The sequence below is a fragment of the Taudactylus pleione genome, unplaced genomic scaffold (genome assembly GCF_031769625.1).
Source record: "Taudactylus pleione unplaced genomic scaffold, aTauple2 ptg000100l, whole genome shotgun sequence".
NCBI lineage: Eukaryota > Metazoa > Chordata > Amphibia > Anura > Myobatrachidae > Taudactylus > Taudactylus pleione.
In genome coordinates this window covers 14,177,657-14,197,877 of record NW_028284502.1, presented here as the reverse complement: position 1 = coordinate 14,197,877, position 20,221 = coordinate 14,177,657, and the positions used below count along the sequence as shown (strand labels likewise).

General features: G+C 49.0%; 1 protein-coding gene across 2 annotated transcripts in view; it reads right to left on the bottom strand.

Annotated features, from left to right (window-relative positions):
* QSER1 (glutamine and serine rich 1) overlaps nt 1-11,951 on the bottom strand; it is a 92,742-nt gene extending 80,791 nt beyond the window's left edge. For both annotated transcript variants that reach the window (XM_088470440.1, XM_088470441.1), the window contains exon 1: nt 11,612-11,951. In XM_088470440.1, the coding sequence (XP_088326566.1) occupies nt 11,612-11,715 (104 nt within the window). In that variant the 5' untranslated portion in view covers nt 11,716-11,951. The remainder of the gene's footprint in view (nt 1-11,611) is intronic.
* Between the last annotated feature and the right edge of the window lie 8,270 nt (nt 11,952-20,221).

Sequence of the window (20,221 nt, the reverse complement as noted above, 5' to 3'; positions counted from 1 at the left end):
CGTCCTGCATATTAAACGCGATGCATCTTTGTAATATGCCACAGATCCTACTGAAATTCCTACTTAAATCCAGGAGGACGCTGTCAATTTCCTTAAATATGATTAATGGCTGTAATACGCTATGAATGAGAAACTGGCAGAGAGCTAGCTGGAGAACAAAACATAAATCAGATCTGCTTTCCATTTAAAAAAAAAGAGAAAAAATAAATAAAAAATAATCGTACCATTATACCATAGTACCAATTCCTTCTTAATGTGTTTCAATTACCTCCAGCCACAGGAGCAGATATTTTGTGGGCTGAGCCCTATATTCAGCTTATCATTTCCCTAGGAACTAGAAAGATTGCAAAGTGCTTCGGTTACAGCACTGGTTCAGAGAGAACTGCTAAACGGTCTTCTATATATTGGTTCAGGCCACAAAACTGCCTCTGCCACTGTGTAGGTCAGTGTTGGCTAACCTTGACACTCCAGCTGTTGTGGAACTATATATCCCAGCATGCCCTGCCACAGTTTTAGCATGCCCCAATAGCAAAACTGTAGCAGTGGATGCTGGGTTATGTAGTTCCATAACAGCTGGAGTGTCAAGGTTAGCCAACACTGGTGTAGGTGGTAAGTAACCCAAGCTCCCCATCCAAATCTACATGGGAGAGACACAGACTATTTAGCTAGCTTTCAATTAAGGAATCACTCTGGGAATCTGTATAGGCAGCGTTCATTCAGAGATTTAACCGTCTGTTACTTTTGTGTGAAGAGAGTATCAGTTCTTTCTATACTAATATAAAAACGTTGTGTGTTCGTTTGCTTCAAGTTGGCGCAAAAACAACTGAACAGATTTTCATGAAAACTGCATAATTTTGTAGAGGAAAATACTAGAAATAACCTGCATTTAATTTTATCTCGATTTGTTAAAGTGGAGCAATAACAAAAAATACATTTATTAACATCAATGCCAGAAACAGTTGTGGCACCAGGCGTGCGGTCGGTAAGGGGGTGGGGGGAGGTGCTTTAGGCCTGCGGTCACTTGAATAGGATACATAGTCTGTGCACAGGCACACAGTGACATTGGTGTGAGTGGTGGGTGAGTAGGATAGGCTACATAGCAAAATGTAATACATTGTATAACGGTCCACTAGCACTGTAAGGGGGGAATTCAATTACTTTCTTTCGCCCGACTCCTGTCTAAAGTGACAGGGCGATATTAAATTTTTTGTGTCGGTGGGTGCCAGTTAATGGGCACCTATTACCAGGAGTGGCTCCAGGCACGGGTAAGCCGGTCCGTCGCCCGGAGCGCCATTGTAACTGGAGGGTGCAGGAAACGCCCACCCTTCCTCCCGGCGGTAGAGAGAACATGTAAGCTCGGGGGGATGGAGTGGAGGAGGGAAGGGGCGGTAACACAGGACGGCGCAGGAAAGCCTAGCCTATTACTTATCATGCATGTCGCACACAAATGCACCGGGCTAAACCTGTGCACTGCTTGGGCATCCAAATGCCCAACTTTTTGCAGATTGCGGCTTGCCACCTCAGGAGGTTATGAGCAGAAATAATGGGCGCACGCAGCTTTCGTACCCAGCGGCACAAACAACTGAATTGCAGGCAGTACAGAACAATTGAGTCCCCCCCCCCTAGAGTACTGTACATAAACTGTAGATAACTAGCCATTAGCAAACCAGTTCTACTGCTAAATTATCACTTTAAACTCTTGATGCTGTGGGATGTGAAAACGACTGGTAAGGAGGGGCATATACAATATATTATATACACAAAAGCCTATTTTCCACTTTACATCAGCAGGTCACTCCCACCTTTAGTTGTGAATAAATGACTATTATAGAATGTGAGACCATACTGTGATTTTCATTCAGTGTGTAACATATGATTTTCAGTAACAGTACACTGCATAGAACATGGCATAGAAAAATAAAATAAAAGCTCTAACAAAACATAACTTGCCCATTCCAGGTTTAGAAACTTGTGAGTGTCTTATATGCATTTAAAAAATAGGAGATAATCAAACAATAAATATACTGGAGATAAATTTGGGAGAGTAAGGGAAGTTATTCTACTACACACTGCAGACTTCCTGCCCCTGTCCCACACTGAAGGTATTCTACTTTAGCCAAACTTAAGCTGGCCATACACGGTGTGATATGCACCGTGCGACGGGATCGGACATCAGACGTCCGACATATTGGGCGAGGGTGCAACAGGGAGGATATGCTGGCTCCCCCCTCCATCACCCGCATGGCGCGGCATGGAATTGCACATCACATCCCCTGATCGACTGAACCTGCAGTAAGATCTGGGGGTGCGATATATGACCCCACGGGTGCGCGCACTATCCGATATCATGCCCATAAACGGTACAATAGAGCAGTCAAATCGCACCAATCCGTCGGATCGGCTGATTTATCGCACCGTGTATGGGCGCCTTAAACGGATTAAAGACAGCTATAGCCACAGCGCATGTAAATTCAAGGTCAAGTGTCTGAAGTGGTCATTGGATGAGAACGGTACGCGTGACAACATATAATCATACGTACATGTAGACATAGACATGTACATACAGGATGGTCATAATGTCAGTGATGTCGACATTGTTGAAAAGTTGACGATGGGCTCGATTCAATTCAACGCAAATTGAATAGCACCGGGAATGAGCTCCCGGAGCTATTCAATTCGCGTTGAATTGAATAGTTCATTGAACATGTCAGCTTCTGCAAAACATCAACATTTTCACATCAACATCCTGTAGGGAGCAGAGGGTTAGGGATACTCATCTCCGGAAAAGACACAGAACCAGCCGAAGTCCACATAAGCTGACCACCGTACCCGGCACACCACTTAAGACACCACTAGACTTTAGACACCACCACTTAAGACACCACTAGAACGTTTTGTCAACATTCTAATCATGTCAACATTTCATCAGTACCGACGTGGTCAATGTTAACATTCTCATGTCACATTCTAAATAATTCACATTTAATTGAAGTTTTAGTTACATGGAATATAGTTTCAGAAACTTTTCACACCTAAGTTCATGTAACACAGCCAGCCTAGTATTTTCACAGGAATGGGTATGGCCGTCTGTTCAAATCCCGACCCCGGAAGTCCGGCTAGGACAGAATCCCGGCTGGCTGGTAAGTATACTATCCCTCCCCCCTACCCCTCCTTTTGTGTTGCCTAACCCTAATTTCCCTGGGGGAGTGCCTAACCCTAAATGTAGATTTCTGTGGAGGTGAAGTAGTAAATATAAACACGAAGTCATACTTGGACCTACCTTGGATGTGCCAGTCCTTCGGGTCTAGATAGCAGTAACACCCCCATTAAGCACTCCTGCTTTACCATACTACTGATGTGAATGGGAAGTTTACAGGGGGAGGTTATAGTCCAGTGGTCGTGCTACATAAATATAGTTAGCGTTCCCGCTAGGCTGTTTTAGCGGGGCGCGGCGCCCTGCCCTCCCTCTGGAGGGCAAAAAGCGCCCTGCCCTCACAGCCTGCGGGAGCCGTTCTCACCCACGGGACGCAGTGTCCCGCGGGTGTAGAAAAATGCGGTGACCCGGTCACCGCCGGAGAATAGACGCCGCATCTATTCTCCCTGTCTGCAGGGATTGGGGACTGCCCAGCGTGTCCGTAAGTGCCGGGCACGCCCCCAAGAGTGACAAAAAGGGGACGCGTCTTATAGACACGCCCCTTTTCCGATGACCACGCCCCCTACGGCGCGCGCACGGGCATGCCCTCTCTAGCTCCAGTGCCCTGCCTCCCGCCGGAGCTAGAGGGAACACTATATAGTCCTTATATTTGTAAGAAGTATTATCAGAGATATTATATATATTAAGAAGTCACTTATGACATGAAGAAAAGTAGTTATTATCGGACTCTTATCTATTACACAACTCCATATATGGACCTCCAGCAGCTACGGGACTACAAGTGACAGCATGACAAACTTGCAACTTCCATTTCCTCAAGCTGAATGAGCCAGGGGCTGCTGCAGACACCTGTATAGCCAGCAATATACAATCCCCAGCATGAAGCACACTGTGGGAGCGAGGAAATGGCGGGAAGTCAAATTGGGGACATAACATTGCAGCAAAGTAGGTTACGCCAGATGCATTGAGGGCCCTCTTGCTAACTCTGGTGTTGGGAAACCAATTTTCTTGTCTGCAATTTCTCTCATGCCGAAAAATCCGTATGAGACCTCTTCTAAAGGGTGCCTGTCATTTCACAGACGTCTACGGTGCCTAAACAGGTGTTAATGGTATAGATACTGACTCAGGGCCTGATTCAGAGCCAGACGCTCTGACCAGAGCACTCGCTCTGAATCAGGGCCCTCCTACCTAAAAATGGAGCGGCCTCTTGGGACGCTCGCACAGATGTGGGTTACCACCCACAGCATATGCGAGCGTCCATGATGATGGTCGCGATGGTCAAGACCATCGGGCTTGCGACGAGACCCTGCGGTAGGGTCTCGTGGCCGCAAGCCCTGGAGTGATTTTGGCTCTATCAGAGCCAAAATCACTCCCACTGACATCACTAGTGATGTCAGTGGGGCCGGCTCCAGACGGAAGGCGTTCCCATGGGAACGCCTCCGTCTGGGCAGCCACGCCCCCAGCACGCCCACCAGTCACCATCGACAGCACGCCCCCTTTGGTGTGAGACCCTGAGCGACAGCTTGGCTGTCGCTATGCGGGTCTCACGCATGCGCACGACGGAGCTCCCTCCGTCGTGCGCATGCGCATTGGGGGCACCATCGACCCGCTTGCGAGCGTCCTGCGCTCGCGAGCGGGTCTGAATTAGGCCCTCAGTGTATTAGAAACAGGTAAGAAAAGCATGTTTTTGCATTTTATTACTACTCCTTCAATGATAAAGGTTAACGCAAAATCCTTCTAACGATTCAATTGATCACGATGTGTAAATGCCCCGGGATGGAAGTCCCAGAGCGATTCAATTCACCTACTTAAGTGCTTCTAGTTGAACCGAAAGGTGCCCATACACATGGCGATCTGCGCACGATCAGCCGATGTGTACGATTTCCCTTGAAACTCTCCCCGGCGGCTCAGCACACGATCTGCACACAATTTGGTGTCCAATCTTCATACGATATCTCCTGCAGTCAGACTTTCATAGTGCATCGTGTCCTAGATCGTCAGATCTGCCCTACTGCACGGCAGCTCTGAAGATGCGATGTGCGACCAGCGGGGACGCGCATCGTGAACCTGAGTGGGGGACTTACGATTTACTCAGGATTTGGCCGTATTTTACACGATCTGTCGTTCCAATGTGTCGGAATCGGCCTGATCGGGTAAAATATCGCTGTGTGTGGCCAGCATTACAGTGCGATGTTAAGTCCGACTGAAGGCAGAGAATGCAAGTTAGCGCGACTAAAGCAGGACGTTTACTCGCGAGAATCTGCATTATACGACTCGAGTGGCGGCCAGGATGCTCTTAGCGCCTCGCTAAGGCGTAAAACAGCATCGCAGCCGGCGCTTTGGTCGGATTTCTGCTCTCACCTAAAGAGGGTGCGAGCTTAGTCAGCTTAACATCGTGATCAATTGAATAGCTCTGGGACCTCCTTCCCGGGGCTATTCAACAACGCGATCAATTGAATTCCCCCCCAAAGGAAACACATGAAAACTAATGCACATTTTAGGGAATTCTTATTTAACAGGCTATATGGCAACGTTCTAAATACAGCATCAACATTTTTAGAATACAATGAAGTCAGTAAAATAAAAACGCGTTCATCCCATGTTTAAGGCATTAGAAGATAGAAGCCGTATTAGCAGCTGATAGTGTCTGATCCACTCTAATGTGCAGGATCATCACATACTGTAGGAGTACTTCTATACTGAGTACTTCTATACTGAGACAGGAAGCCAATGAAAGGAAAATTGCCACCAAAAGTCACAACGGTAAAAATACGGCAGCCCATTTTGGAACAAACACTGGTCTTCTCACTGCGCGTCTCCGTCTAACAGTGCAGTGGGAGACCCTTACCCATCCCCGATTATACCCACTGGGCCCCCTTACCCATCCCCGATTATACCCACTGGGCCCACTGTTTGCCAGCATTGAAAGTAAATAAAAAATGTTGGGGTCTATTTACTAAGCAGTCTTAGGAGAAGTGAAAAGTGACAAAGGTGCCAGCCAAAGACAGCTTAGTAAATAGACCCTTTTGTGTGGGTGGCCTTTAGTATGTAACACAGGGCTTATCCAGCAGCTTATGAGTAAAGCATCTCAGACATGGGTTACCTGTATTGTATTTAGGTATACAAAACATTGTACAATAGCTGTACAAGCATGTCAATCGATGGCAGTCTAATGGGCAGCACATAAAGGGTTAAATATATGCTAGGGAGAAGGTTTTTACTTAATTAGCTGTATTGAGTATTACTGTTAACACTCCTTTCATGATAAATCCTCATACTGTTAAACTACTTGTGACATCTGCCATAAAAAGAAACTATATTATAATAATAGGTATGAAGAACAGTATTCCATGTAAGATGGAGTCTAGCAGGATCGCTGGGAATGTCCATGAATTCTGCAGAGGATGACATAAAGCAATACTAGATCTATTACCTAGAGTGAATTAATCATCTTTCCTCTCTGAATAGCAGAGCTCAATAATCACTGCAGACTGCTGGTAAATTGGTATTAGGAACAATGATGCATCAACCATATCTCATCATACGCAAGGGAGATTCATCAAATTCAGCTCCATGAACAGTTCATTTCCTTTTGTCCCATGACCATTATTATTACAGTAAAGAGGCCGATTCTGAGCGACATGCAGGATGGCGGGCGGGCGGGCGGCCGCGGAAGTCAGATTTACTACCTCGTGCTATCGCGACGGTCCATATATCCGCAAGCCGCGCCACCCGTTGAATTTATGCCAGCCACCGGCACTAGCTCCAGCCCCATGCTCAGTGCAAGAGACCTATCCGAAACTGGCTTCCCTTCCACCTAAACATGGCTCAGAATCAGAAAGAGCTTTAGATCCACGCCCATGACAGTCCCACAAATTACGGCGGTTCCATGCAATCGCATGGTCACCGTCCAGTTCCCAACCGGAAAAGCCCAATTTCTTGGAAACAAAGATCTGGCCAAGTTATGTCTGATTTAGAACAGCATGGATATACGCAAATGTGTAAAATTTGGATCTATGTGAGCGCTGTATGCAAAATAAGTCCAACTTAGAATTAGCCCCCACTAGAGGTTCATTAGAGGCAGCGTGGTGCTAACTGGTCACTTGTTGCTTGCTACTTTCCTAACAGATGCTACACTGCCTGCTTACGAGAGCTGATGAACTTTTGCCCTCCAAACCAGTTGAAGATGCTCATTTTACAATTCACCAGAGGCAGGGAGGGGGGGGAAATACTATCATGTCTTAACTGATTTTCCAAGCTAGTTTAGTAACAAGCCATTCATGAGACACCGGGGATCTTTAGGCCACATAGAATGTTATGTAACTGTTATTGACCAATGATTTGACAATGCGAAAAAAAAAAAAAAAGTACAAGAGTCCTTATACGTTGACATCACAATATATGCTTTTTACTGGTGTAGAACATGTAAACAAGTATGGAAATGGATCACACTCATTCCAGTAACCTCATCCCTACTTAGTATTTGCTCTTGTGGCCAAGAGTTTTGCGATCTTGGACCCTGCAATCACCCCAAGCGAACAATTAAGGATCTCCCCATTTGATAGTTACCACTGCATGTCACACGCCAGGGTAACCAGCAATCACACTCCCACACCCAGGGTGGTATTAAAGATGAAAAAGTACATAATGCGATAGGACAACAGTCATTCAGGCAACACCAGCAGAAATACAACAATCTGGTACAAAGTTTGAGGCAACCTACAAATGAAACCGCACAATTTACAGTAGGAGGACCATCATATACTAATATTATTGCAGTCGCACCAAACAACCCTTCTTGGCCCACTAGATCTCATGCGACTATCTTTTTCAGTCGAATGTGCATCTGTCGCAAAGCAATGTGATAAAACTGCTTAACAAGACTGCACCGATTAGATATGCGCGCCCACAGGGGGCGTGTCTTTAATACGCGCCACCTGTTTATCACTCTTGGAGGCATGCCTGGCCCCTATGTGATGAAAAGGTGGCACATGCGCCTGGCATTTATTCGCCGGTGGAAATTGCTACACCGCAGTTTTCCCCACCCGCGGGACACTGCTGTCTGCAGGTGGGACGGCACGCGGAAGACTGTTTTAGCGTGGCAACGTCCAAAAAAGGTGCAGGGCGCATTCTGCCCTTTTGAAATCGGGCAGGGCGTGGCGTCCCGCTAAAACAGCCTAACGGGAATGCTAATTCTATAATACAGCACATAAAGGGGGCAATTCAATTGTTTGCATCCACGGCTGCTACTAATGGGTTCTCAACGGAGCAATGCAATTGTTTGTACAATCGGGCAAGCAGAAATCAGCAAAAAGTCCTGGACTTTACTAGTGTTATGCTGCTTTACGCGGCTAAACCGTGTCAATATGGGAGCAACATGTGCAAAAAGGCATCGGTGCTCAGAAACAATAGAATCTCACCACCTGAACTTCCGTCACTTTAGACAGGAGATCGGGCGTGACAAAACAATTGAATCGCCCCCCTATATTTCTTCTTCTAATATACACCCACAAAAACCTATAATATATTCTTGAGCAATGAAGAACGGTCGGTTTCGTAGTCGAATCTGCAATCTGCAGCTTAGGGTTGGTGACTCATCAAAGAGGAATTGCGCCAGCCTTCAGGCACACGCAAGCGAAGCAGTTACTGACCCATTCAGTTCTGTCTCAGCTCACAATTATACCAACGCACAGTTGCTGCAATCTGCATGGGTCTGCACAACCATTCAGTGTCAGGTATGCATGTGGAGGTCAACACACGCTTGTGTTCGTGGGCATTCGCTGAAAAACATGTTACTCTAAACAAATGAGGATGCATCCAACTTGCCAGGTGCCCCTGTATTCTTTAGGACAGCAAGCCTAAAGATTAATGTGGAGCACGAAATGTCCTTATGTTCTGAGAAAGAGATAAACAAGCCTCTCAAAACAGATTTGTAATAAGCACGAAAAAAACATTTCCAACTCATTTTGAAGCCCAAAGACACAGATACACATATAAATATTACACACTCACCAATGCAGTCAACACATGAAGTTCTTTCAAAGTATAAATTTAATTTTTCTTGGCTTCCAGAACACATCTGGCCACGCCTTCGGGAGACCTCGCTCTCTTTTTTGCTTTATTGAGATCGACCCTGCTCCCATATTCAGGAAGAAACATATTTGGATTATTGAACGCCTACAGAAACAAACCTGAACTATTGAACCGTGGGGGCAGCCTTGCCAAAATCCCTACTATTTTTAGAGCGACTGACTACAAAAAAAACACTTGGCTCTTGGTTAGTTACACGCAATCTACTATGTTACAAAGTATTAGGGACTTTCTAAAACCATACATTGAAACTCCAAGGTGCCCATACACTGTGCGATAAATCAGCCGATCCGACAGATTGGTGCGATTTGGCTGCTCTATCGTACCATGTACGGGAATGATATCGAATGGGGTTGTACATCGCACCCACAGATCTTACTGCAGGTTCAGACGATCAGGGGATGCAATGTGCGATCCCATGCAGCACAATGCAGGTGGGGGAGCCAGCATATCGGGCGTTCGGCCATCCAATCGCACAGTGCATGGGGACTGCCCGATATGTCGGACGTCAGATCCCCCGTTGCAACGCACCGTGTATGGCCAGCTTTGGGGTTCTATATCAAACCATATTTGCGGGATATCCCTTAATACACAATTTTTCAAGGAGGGTGGGGGGGGGAGGGACCTGCAAATATTAAGTACCACCAGAACGTTTCTATGGGGGGGCAGCAGCAAATATCAGAAACAACTGCTGTGGTCCCCCGTCTTCGATCGCAAAAGTAGCCCCAAGGGGCTCCTTCAGTGACGAATTTAACAATCATGTCAGTGCTTGGGTTCCCTCTCAGGAAATCTCCGATTGTACATGCTCATTATAGCAGATTGCGCACACTCAGTGGCACTGCCGGCTCTTGAAGTAGAAGCGATTACTTCACTTCTCAGAAATAGGCTCCCCTATACCTGCATGTGTGTAAGAACATTTGGGCATTACTTAATTTCTTATCAAAATAAAGAAATATCACCATCGTGTCTAAAACCTGATAACTACGCCCCTCAGGCTCTAAAGCCTATGCTAACCTGTGCATCAAAAAATAAAAACAAAAGCATAGACTTCAGTTCATTACATTATATATGACCAAACATCTGTACAATAAGCACTACACAACATCTGGGTACCACTCCTCTGCTATTCCAACAGAGGGAATTTGATTCCTTGGTATCCATATGAGGTACGAGGGAAAACTTGCAATGTCGCAACTATTATAAATTGCCTGAGATGCGCGCAGACAGGCGGCACATCGCGTTGAATTGAATCCACCCCCCCTAAGCAACTATTAGCCACTAAAAAGTTAGAAGTTTATTAGAACGAACGACACAACTTTACCTTGAAGTTTAAAAAAGCCTTCATGCTTGTTAAAGAATCTATTCAGCATACTGGTCTAGGACCCCTTTCCACCTCTGATATAAAAAACCCCCAACATCATAAGAATGAGTTATGGCGCCACAGTGCACTCTGAGCCCTAGGCAGGAGCCTATGTTGCCTAATGGATGATACAGCTATGTAATATTGGCTCAATACTTTTTTTTCTTAAATCCACCAACAACTAATTCTAGCCAACTTTGTGCAGCAAGACTCAGGCTGTTATGAGGAATAAAACCAAACAGTAGTTACTGTAACATACATGTAATTATCCACATGTATCCAGCGGAATGTAGTGAGTATGCCGGCAGACGGATTGCCAGCTGTCAAAATCTCAAACTGGGACTAAAGATGGGTGTCGAAATCCTGATAGCCGCAATCCCGATCAAAGCTACACCGAGGCATCTTAGCTTTTAGCTGGAGGGGGGGGGGGGAACGCTTAGGCAATAACGGGGAGGGTTAGGTTGCCGAGCATCGGGATGCCGCTGTCGGCATTTTGACAGTAGGCATCACGACTGTCGATATTTCATACCCAACACAACCCGTATCTGGTACACCATAAGATAAATTGACACAAAATTGCATTGGGTGGAGATTGCTGTAAAGTTACATAGGGCACGTCAGCTCACAGCCCAGGCTGTCACTAGAGATGCACTTATATGGGGGTGGACCCAGATATAGATGGGCCTCAGTGCCCACCAGGGCGCCTGCAGTGCACAGTGACATCAGGAGCATGGGGTAATTGATACATCAAGGCCTGGGGGAGGCAGGAGCAGGTCTGGCACGTCTGTCAGTCCTTGGCCATCAGTGAGCAGCACGCCACCGCCTGCTGCTGGGGTGGGTCCCCGGCATGTTGTGGTTGTCCCCCCATGGGGTGGCTGCACCCTGCTGCGGGAGCCCCTCCTTCCCATCCTCAGAGAGCTACAAGCTATATTGCAGCAGGCCCCGCAGCTCTAGGCCTCGCATCCCCGGCCTTTCCTGCACCGCGTCCACCCACCGCTCCAGCTTACCTGGGCTTGATCCCGGCCGCGCTCCGCTCGTAGGCCCAGGCGGCGGGGGAGGCTGGGGCCAGCGGGTCGGTGAAGGTGGGAGTCGGGTAGTTCCTGTCCATCATCCGGGAGAGGCGGGGGGTAGGGGGGGGACGAGGCTGCGTTTCCTCGCTTCCAGCCCCTCACATCGTCCCCCTTGGGGGGGTGGCGGAGAGGCGGGGGGGGCCGTGTGATGGTGGCGGCGGTGGGGTGACCTCAGGCTCTCACTCTGTGGGGATGAAGTGCATGGTGAGCCTGGAGCTGCTCCCCATGTTGGTTTATTTCCCAGGATGCACCGGTCATCATGGCGCCTCCTCCTCCCTCTCCCCCTCCTGGTAGCAGAGGCCTAGCGCAGGCGGCATTATTAGGCCTCAACCACCAGCAGCACCTCCAGGAACATCTGGGCTTACGTCACGTCAGCCCTCAGCATCAGCATGTGTGCATAATACACATTACACAGACATGACCCATTGCATGCACACATCAGCCCTGTCACAGTGTGATACATAGGCGCTCTCCTCCCCTGTATGTGGCATTTATCCGTATTTTCTGACATATTAGCAAATATACCACATACTGGGCACCTGGACACCCCAGTTACTTAGCCAATATATCACTTTTCTATTCAGATTTAAGCAGGATGTTCCATAGTCATGAAAAGTATTTTACAGATGCGCCCAGTTACTTTGTGGCTGATTGCCACAAACGTGCGCATGCATTGTGCCCGGGTGCGATTCCCCACGCCTGCATACGGTACGGTGCGCACTGAGGGCTTGATTCAGACACGCTCGCTAGGTGCATTCGCTCGCTCGATGCGTATGAAACTTTGGCAAGGCAGGCGATCGAACGGCAAGGTATTAGCACGCCCACTATGTCTTGGCGTGCGATCGCTTTGTGTGTGCACAAGCCCACCCAGCCAGTTTAAAGATGCCCACTTGCGCACGACATCTCCAGGAAGTGTATGTAACCATCGGTGCATCGAGGACCATCAGATGCGATCGCAGTGCTTGTGGTTGACTATAGCCTACCACAAGCACTTCAATGTGAAATACAACCAAGTGACATGTACTATGACGCTGCCTGTTAATTATGCACGCCTCTGAAACGGCGTTAAGACGCTCAGGCACGCCTGCGTTCGCACCTCCACTTCCCTGTTTCTTGTGGCCAGCCCCTGTCACCACCCACAAACAGCTACTTCTGTCACTCATTCAGCGGGGCTGTCTATGTGCAGTGAGTGTATGCTTCCCAATCGCTCGCACTGGTTCGTGCACGCACATTGCAATGCGTACGCATGCACAGAATGCAAACAATCGGCTGGCTGCCTGCGAACGCATCCTAACGAGCGGGTCTGAATCGAGCCCTGAGATCGCACCATGCATTCTTATGGGGGAACATACGCAGTGCACGTATATGCTGGCGGGCACACGTCTCACGCTATGCGTGGCGTAATTCGCCGTGCCAGCTGCAACAGTATAGCTGGGAATATCTGTAATTATATACAAAGATTTTGAGTTATATTTATTAGTCATTTTCCAGAAAATCCCCTGAAAGCTGGGATAACAGCGAAAATTAAGCATCCTCAGGATCTATGAAGGAGGTTCTTTTGCGGTCCCTCCATTTTCAATGGTGAGAGCAACCCCCATAGGTTCTAATGGGCGCTGCTACATTGTCATACCCGGTAGCTAATGATATCTTCAGATGGCATAAGCATATAGTAGCCTGTGAGTAACTGCATCACATCTCTGGTAGTCCATAGTGACGCATGCAGAGCCGGATGGCTGCACATTCACATTTGGCTCACCAGGTCCATAGCTGAAAGCAAAGCAACAGTGCTAGAAATCACTATCGCTTCCAGCTCTTCCCCAGGACGGGCTCTTATTTAAGCCCATGTCCCGATAAGAAAAATTTGGTAAATTTGAGTGAAAATTTTAATTTTGGCTTTGCAAAACTAGCTATTATTGTCATATTAGAACCGCATTAAAAATGTGGGATGGGATAAATATGTCCCTCTGTATTCTGCTATTTTATGTACAAAGATCCTGGTTGTAAAGATTTATTCCTAGTCATTTTTATGGGTTGTGTATGAAATCCCGGCTGTCAGAATACCGACAGCGGCATCCCGACACCCATAGGGAACACAGGTAAGCATTTTTCCAACCCTCCCTCCCCGGTGTCTAACCCTATCCTCCCCCCAAGTGCTTAACCCTAACCTCCCTCTCGGCGCACCCTAAACCTAACACCCCCTCCCCGGTGCATAAACCTAACCTCCCCCCTAGTGCCTAATCATAACACTCCCTACCCGGTGCCTAACCCTCCCCTTAATGCCTAACACCGCTACCTAACCCTAACCTCCCCTTAATGCCTAACCCCGCTACCTAACACCCTGATACTTACCTTCGGGATGCTGGCGGTTGGGATACTGGTGTTGGGATCCCGACCTGTTGGGATTTTGGCGCCAGTATTCAGACCGTCCGCATCCCTCACGCCGAGATGCCGACTACATCCCCATTTTTATACCCTGATGCAACGCTCACTGGGCGCGATTCCATTCAGCGTGATGCTGAATAGGCCCAGACACTTTAGTCAGAGAATGCCGGTTCTCGAGCCTAAACACCCATGTTAGGTCACGAGAACTGGCATTCTCTGACTTAAGTGGCATCTCTCGGACCAAACAGCGGGCTGAATTGAATAGCTCAGGGAGCTCCCTCCCGGGGCTATTCCGCATTGCACTGAATTGAATCGAGACCATTGTTGTCTTAGTTTACAAGCTGCTGAATATGTTTACGAGTATTCAATATGTAAGCGTTGTATTCTAATCATGTTCCATGGTCATAATTTGGGTACACCATGTTCTTATAAAAATAGAGTTATATTATATGGATTGTGAGCTTGCGAGCTGGGCCCTCTTACCTCTTTGGGGTCAATCCAATAGGTGCAAGTTTACGAAAAGCAAGTTTGTTTCATGAAACTCGCATACATCGCACAAATGCGCGCACCCAAGATCCAATTACAAATGCCAATTTGCGATAGTCGCGGTGAGGGTGCGTTACTTTTCTACAACAAGCGACTTGGCAGAAGGGCATGAAAAAGTGGGGAAACCACCCTGGACCCCCCAAAAAGTGACAACTGAGATAGCGGGACAATATAGGCCCTCATTCAGAGCCGTACGCTCTGAGCAGAGCGCACGCTCTGAATGAGGGCCGGCCTCCATGAAAAAGGAGCGTCCTCCTGGACGCTCGTATAGCTGTGGGTGACCACCCACAGGCTATACGAGCGTGCAGTTTGATGGCCGCGATGGTCTTGACCATCGCGACCATCGAAACTGCGAGCCGGAGCCTGCGGTTGAGGTTTTCAACCGCAAGCTCCGGAGTGATTTTGGCTCTATCAGAGCCAAATTCACTCCCACTGACATCACTAGTGATGTCAGTGGGCCGGCTTTTGACGGGAGGCGTTCCCGTAGGAACGCCCCCGTCAGGGAGGCACGCCCCCGGCACGCCTACCAAAGGGGGCGTGCTGTCAATCAACATTGACAGCACGCCCCCTTTGATCGGGCACAACGAGCGAAGGACTTTCCTTCGCTCGTCGCGTCTGGCGCATGCGCACGACGGAGCTCCCTCCGTCGTGCGCATGCTCAGTCCAGAACATCGACCCACTTGCGAGCGGACAGCCGCTCGCGAGTGGGTCTGAATCAGGCCCATAGTCCCATAAGGAAAAATATGAGATATGGTAAGAACTCACCTTTGTTATCTCTATTTCTACGAAGTCCATAGGGTTCCACAGGATACCTTGGGGTATAGTTGATGACGTCAGGCATCGGGCACCATAGAGTTAAGTTTTCAACCTCCCTGGATGCACTAGGGTCCCCCTCCTATACCTCGCCCCCGAGCCAATGCATCTCCTTTACGTACCAAGCCATAGGCCGGAGGAGGAGAAGGAAGAGAGAGAAAAAAGATCTGGACACACACAAGAATCACATTCTCACCAGAGGGAGACGGTAAAACCGGTGACCAGAGTAAAGCCCATCTGCAGCACAGGTGTGACAGGGCGGGAGTCCTGTGGAACCATATGGACTTCGTAGAAATAGAGATAACAAAGGTAAGTTCTTACCATAACTCATATTTTCTACATCAGGGTCCATAGGGTATCCACAGGATACCTTGGGGATGTCCCATAGCAGTATCCTTCAAGGGTGGGGATGCTCCTGTGCTGAAAGGAGAATCCACCGCCCGAAGGAAGCATCCTGAGAGGCAAAGGTGTCAAACGCGTAATACCTCACAAAGGTATAGACAGAGGACCACGTGGCCGCCTTGCAGATATGGACTGCAGAGGCACCACGTCGAGCTGCCCACGAAGGACCCACAGACCTAGTGGAATGAGCCCTCACAGAGGATGGAACTGGAAGGCCTTCATGAAGATAAGCTTCTGAAATTGCCATACGGATCCAACCCGCCAAAGTTTGCTTTGAAGCAGGACAACCCTTTTCACGGAAGCCATAGAGGACAAACAAGGCGTCCGACTTCCTAAACGAAAAAGTGCGGTCAACATAAATCCTTAAGGCCCGCACAACGTCCAAAGTGGCCTCACCCACTGAAAGGTCAGGTGAGTTAAAAGCCGGCACAACGATTTCCTCGATATGAAACCGTGAAACAACTTTGGGAAGAAAATCAGGACGAGTGCGCAGCACTGCCCTGTTCCCATGAAAAATCAGGAAAGGGGGTCTACTGGATAGAGCCCCTAAGTCAGAAACACGTCTGGCCGAAGCGATGGCCAGAAGGAAAATTGTTTTAGCTGTCAGCCATTTAAAATCCACTGAGCCCAGTGGTTCAAACGGCGGTCCCTGGAGAGCCCTCAGGACCACAGCTAAATCCCAAGGCGCCACCGGTGGAATAAATGGCGGCTGAATTAGAAGAATACCTTGCAAAAAGGTGCGATGGAACCAGACAGACAGGGCAGATACCTGCACCTTCAAAGAAGCAAGGCGAAGCCCATGGTCTAGTCCCGCCTGTAGGAAAACTAACACTCTAGACAGACGGAACTCCCGAGGTGCATAACCTCTCGGCCGACACCACTGGAAGAACGTATGCCACACACGATGGTATATTCTTGCAGAAGTCGGCTTCCGAGTTCTTAGCATAGTACGTACTACAGAGCTGGAAAACCCCCTGGACCTTAACATGGCCGTCTCAACAGCCACGCCGTCAAAGACAGCCGAGTCAGGTCCGGGTGAAGACAAGGACCATGTGACAGTAGGTCCGGTCATAGCCGCAACCGCAGAGGAATGTCCACGGACAGACCCTGAAGGTCTGAGAACCAGTGCCGTCTGGGCCACGCGGGAGCTATCAACAGGAGCGTCCCTCCTTCCTGTTTGAATTTCCGGATTACCCGTGGAAGAAGGGAAAACGGAGGAAAGAGATAAGCAAACTGGAACGTCCACTGGACGGACAGAGCATCCACCAGAGACGCCTTTTCGTCTCTTGTGCGAGAACCATACACCGGCAACTTGTTGTTGTGCCGTGACGCCATGAGGTCGATCTCTGGAAGACCCCACCTGTCCACCAGAAGTTGAAAGACGTCCTGGTGCAGAGACCACTCCCCTGGATGAATGTCCTGGTGACTGAGAAAGTCCACCTCCCAGTTGAGAACTCCCGGGATGAATACTGCTGATATGGCCGGGAGATTGCGCTCCACCCAGATCAGAATGCGGGACACCTCTACGAGTGCCGCCCGACTTCGGGTTCCTCCTTGTCGATTTATGTAGGCCACGGTGGTGGCATTGTCCGACTGGACCTGCACGGGGTGACCTGGGAGAACCCGCTGTGCCTGCTGGAGAGCATTGAAACGGCGCAGAGTTCCAAGATGTTTATCGGAAGCTCCTTTTCCGCCTGAGTCCATCTGACCTGGAACAAGTGTGGACCCATGACCGCTCCCCAGCCCCGAAGGCTGGCGTCCGTTGTCAATAGGACCCAGTTCGCCACCCAAAACGGACGACCCTTGTTGAGATGGGTCATCTGCAACCACCAGGCAAGGGACAGGCGAACCTCCGGAGTGAGCACCATAGTCTGGGATTTTAGACTCTGAGGCAGTCCATTCCATTTGGACAGGATCAATTGCTGCAGAGGTCTGGAGTGAAACTGGGCATATTCCACCATGTCGAATACTGACACCATGGAGCCCAGTAACCTCATCGCAGAGTGTAGAGACACACGGCGACTCTGCAGACAACTGTGCACCCTCAACTGCAAGGCAGAGATCTTTTCCCCCATCACAAAGATCCTCTGCTGACTGGAGACCAACAAGGCTCCGAGGTGTAGAATCCTCTGAGACGGGATCAGGGTGGACTTTTGCCAGTTTATCAAAGAGCCGTGGCGTTGCCGTACTGCAATCGTCAGATCCAAGTGGCGTAGAAGGAGCTCTGGAGACCCTGCTACCAACAAAAGATCGTCTAGGTACGGCAACATGCGGCCTCCCTGCAGTGGCAGGGACGCCACCATGACCGCCATAACCTTGGTGAATACACGTGGTGCTGTCGCCAGGCCAAAAGGTAATGCCCGGAACTGAAAGTGATCGTTGCGGATTACAAACCTGAGGAACTGTTGGTGACGCAAAAGAATAGGGACATGCAGGTAAGCGTCCTGTATATCCAACGACACCATGTAATCCCCAGGTTCCAGCGCCAGAATGATGGACCGTAGGGTCTCCATCCGAAACCGCGGCACCTGCAAGGACTTGTTGAGGGCCTTGAGGTTGAGAATCGGATGGTACGACCCATTGGGTTTCTGCTCCAAAAATAGATTGGAATAGAAACCCTGGCCCCTCTGGGAGAATGGAACAGGCACTATAACTCCAGCCTGGAGGATAGTGTGCAAAACCTTCCGCAGTTCCCTGGCCTTGTTCTGGTCTAAGGGAAGACCTGTGGTGAAGAATCGGGATGGGTGCCTGTGCCGAAAGGAGAGGGCATACCCGTGAGAAACCACCTCGTGAACCCAAGTGTCTATCGTAGTTGCCGACCAAAACTGGGCGAACTGCAGCAGGCGGGGTCCCACTTTGGGATCCCCCAAAGGGAGGCCCGGACCGTCAGGCCGCAGGCTTGTCATCAGACTTAGGGGCCGGACGTCTGGTACTCCAGGTCGGTTTCCTGGGCTTGGCCGATTTCTTGGGCCCAGCCTGTCGGGGAAAGGACTGTGCTTTAGGCCTACCCTGGGCCCTATAAGGCAGAAAGACGACGTACCTGAACTGGAAGGGACCGCAGCAGACGGGAGACATGGAGACTTGGCTGCCGCCAGCGTGGCCTCAATTTTGTACAGATCCGGACCAAAGAGGACTTCTCCATTAAAGGGCAAAGCTTCCAATCCCTTTTTGGAATCAGCGTCCGCCTTCCAGGATCGCAGCCATAAGGTGCGACGAGCAGCAACAGCTGCCGAAGAAATGCGAGATGTGAGGGTACTAATATCCAAGGCCGCTTCATTGATGTAAGTTGCCGAATCCCGAATCAGCCCAGCGCTCCATAACTCTGGCTACCCAACATAAGGCCATAGCCGGTCTGGATGCCTCCCCCCGCGAGGGAATAAATGGACTTTAGGCAGATTTCCACTTCATGGTCTGTCGCATCCTTCAAAGAGGACATGGAGGGCATGGGCAATGTGGCACTTCGGACTAGGCGTGTCACATGAGAATCCACCTGAGGAGGGGATTCCCACTTAGAGAAATAATTGTCCGCAAACGGATAAGCCACCGCTAAACGTCTTTGAGGCTGATACCGTTTGCCAGGATGTTTCCACGCCTCCTCTAAATGGTCTACTAACTGACCCAAAAGAGGAAACACTGTGGCATCACCCTTAATATCTTTGAAAAAGGCATATTTGGACTTGGACACCGGAGGGTCATCATTCTCAATAACTAAAGCTGTGCGGACTGCACGAATAAGGCCAGGAATATAAACCTTAGACTTAGCGTCCGACTCTTTAGTACGGAGAGGTTCTTGGTCAGAAAGATCCAGAATCTCCCCAACATCGGACGTCCCATCGTCATCCTCATAAGGAGCAGACAGAGACGCCACCGGCCGCTTGTGAGGCCGCAACACAGACTCCCCCTGTAACACGTCCGACAAATGCAGAACAGAACTGTACAGAACTTGTCAGCGAATTAACCCACGCAGGCTCCTGAGAGACCTGAGGAGGGGAAATAGGGAGACTGTGGGGTACCATCAGTTGTCTCGGGAACCCCTGCATGAGTGACGACACCACTGACTGCTGGGACAATCCCATCTGAGAGAGCGCAGATGTGGGCACAGCAAGGCAACAAATCAGGATTACAGCTGATGAATCGGATACTAAATAAAACTTTTCTGCTTTTCACTTAAAATACCAATCTATCTAGCATCATTTATGTCTTTACTTAGTGAAAAGGGGCCTATCCATTAGCAGATAAAATGAACGATTGAACGATATATCGTTCAATCATTCATTGTATCTGCTAATGGATAGGCCCTGAACGATGACAGATGCGCACTCCCGCGGCCGATAAATCGCATCTATCATCTCTCCAACATGTTGGCCAATTATCGCATATAGCTGTACGATATTAGCAATATCG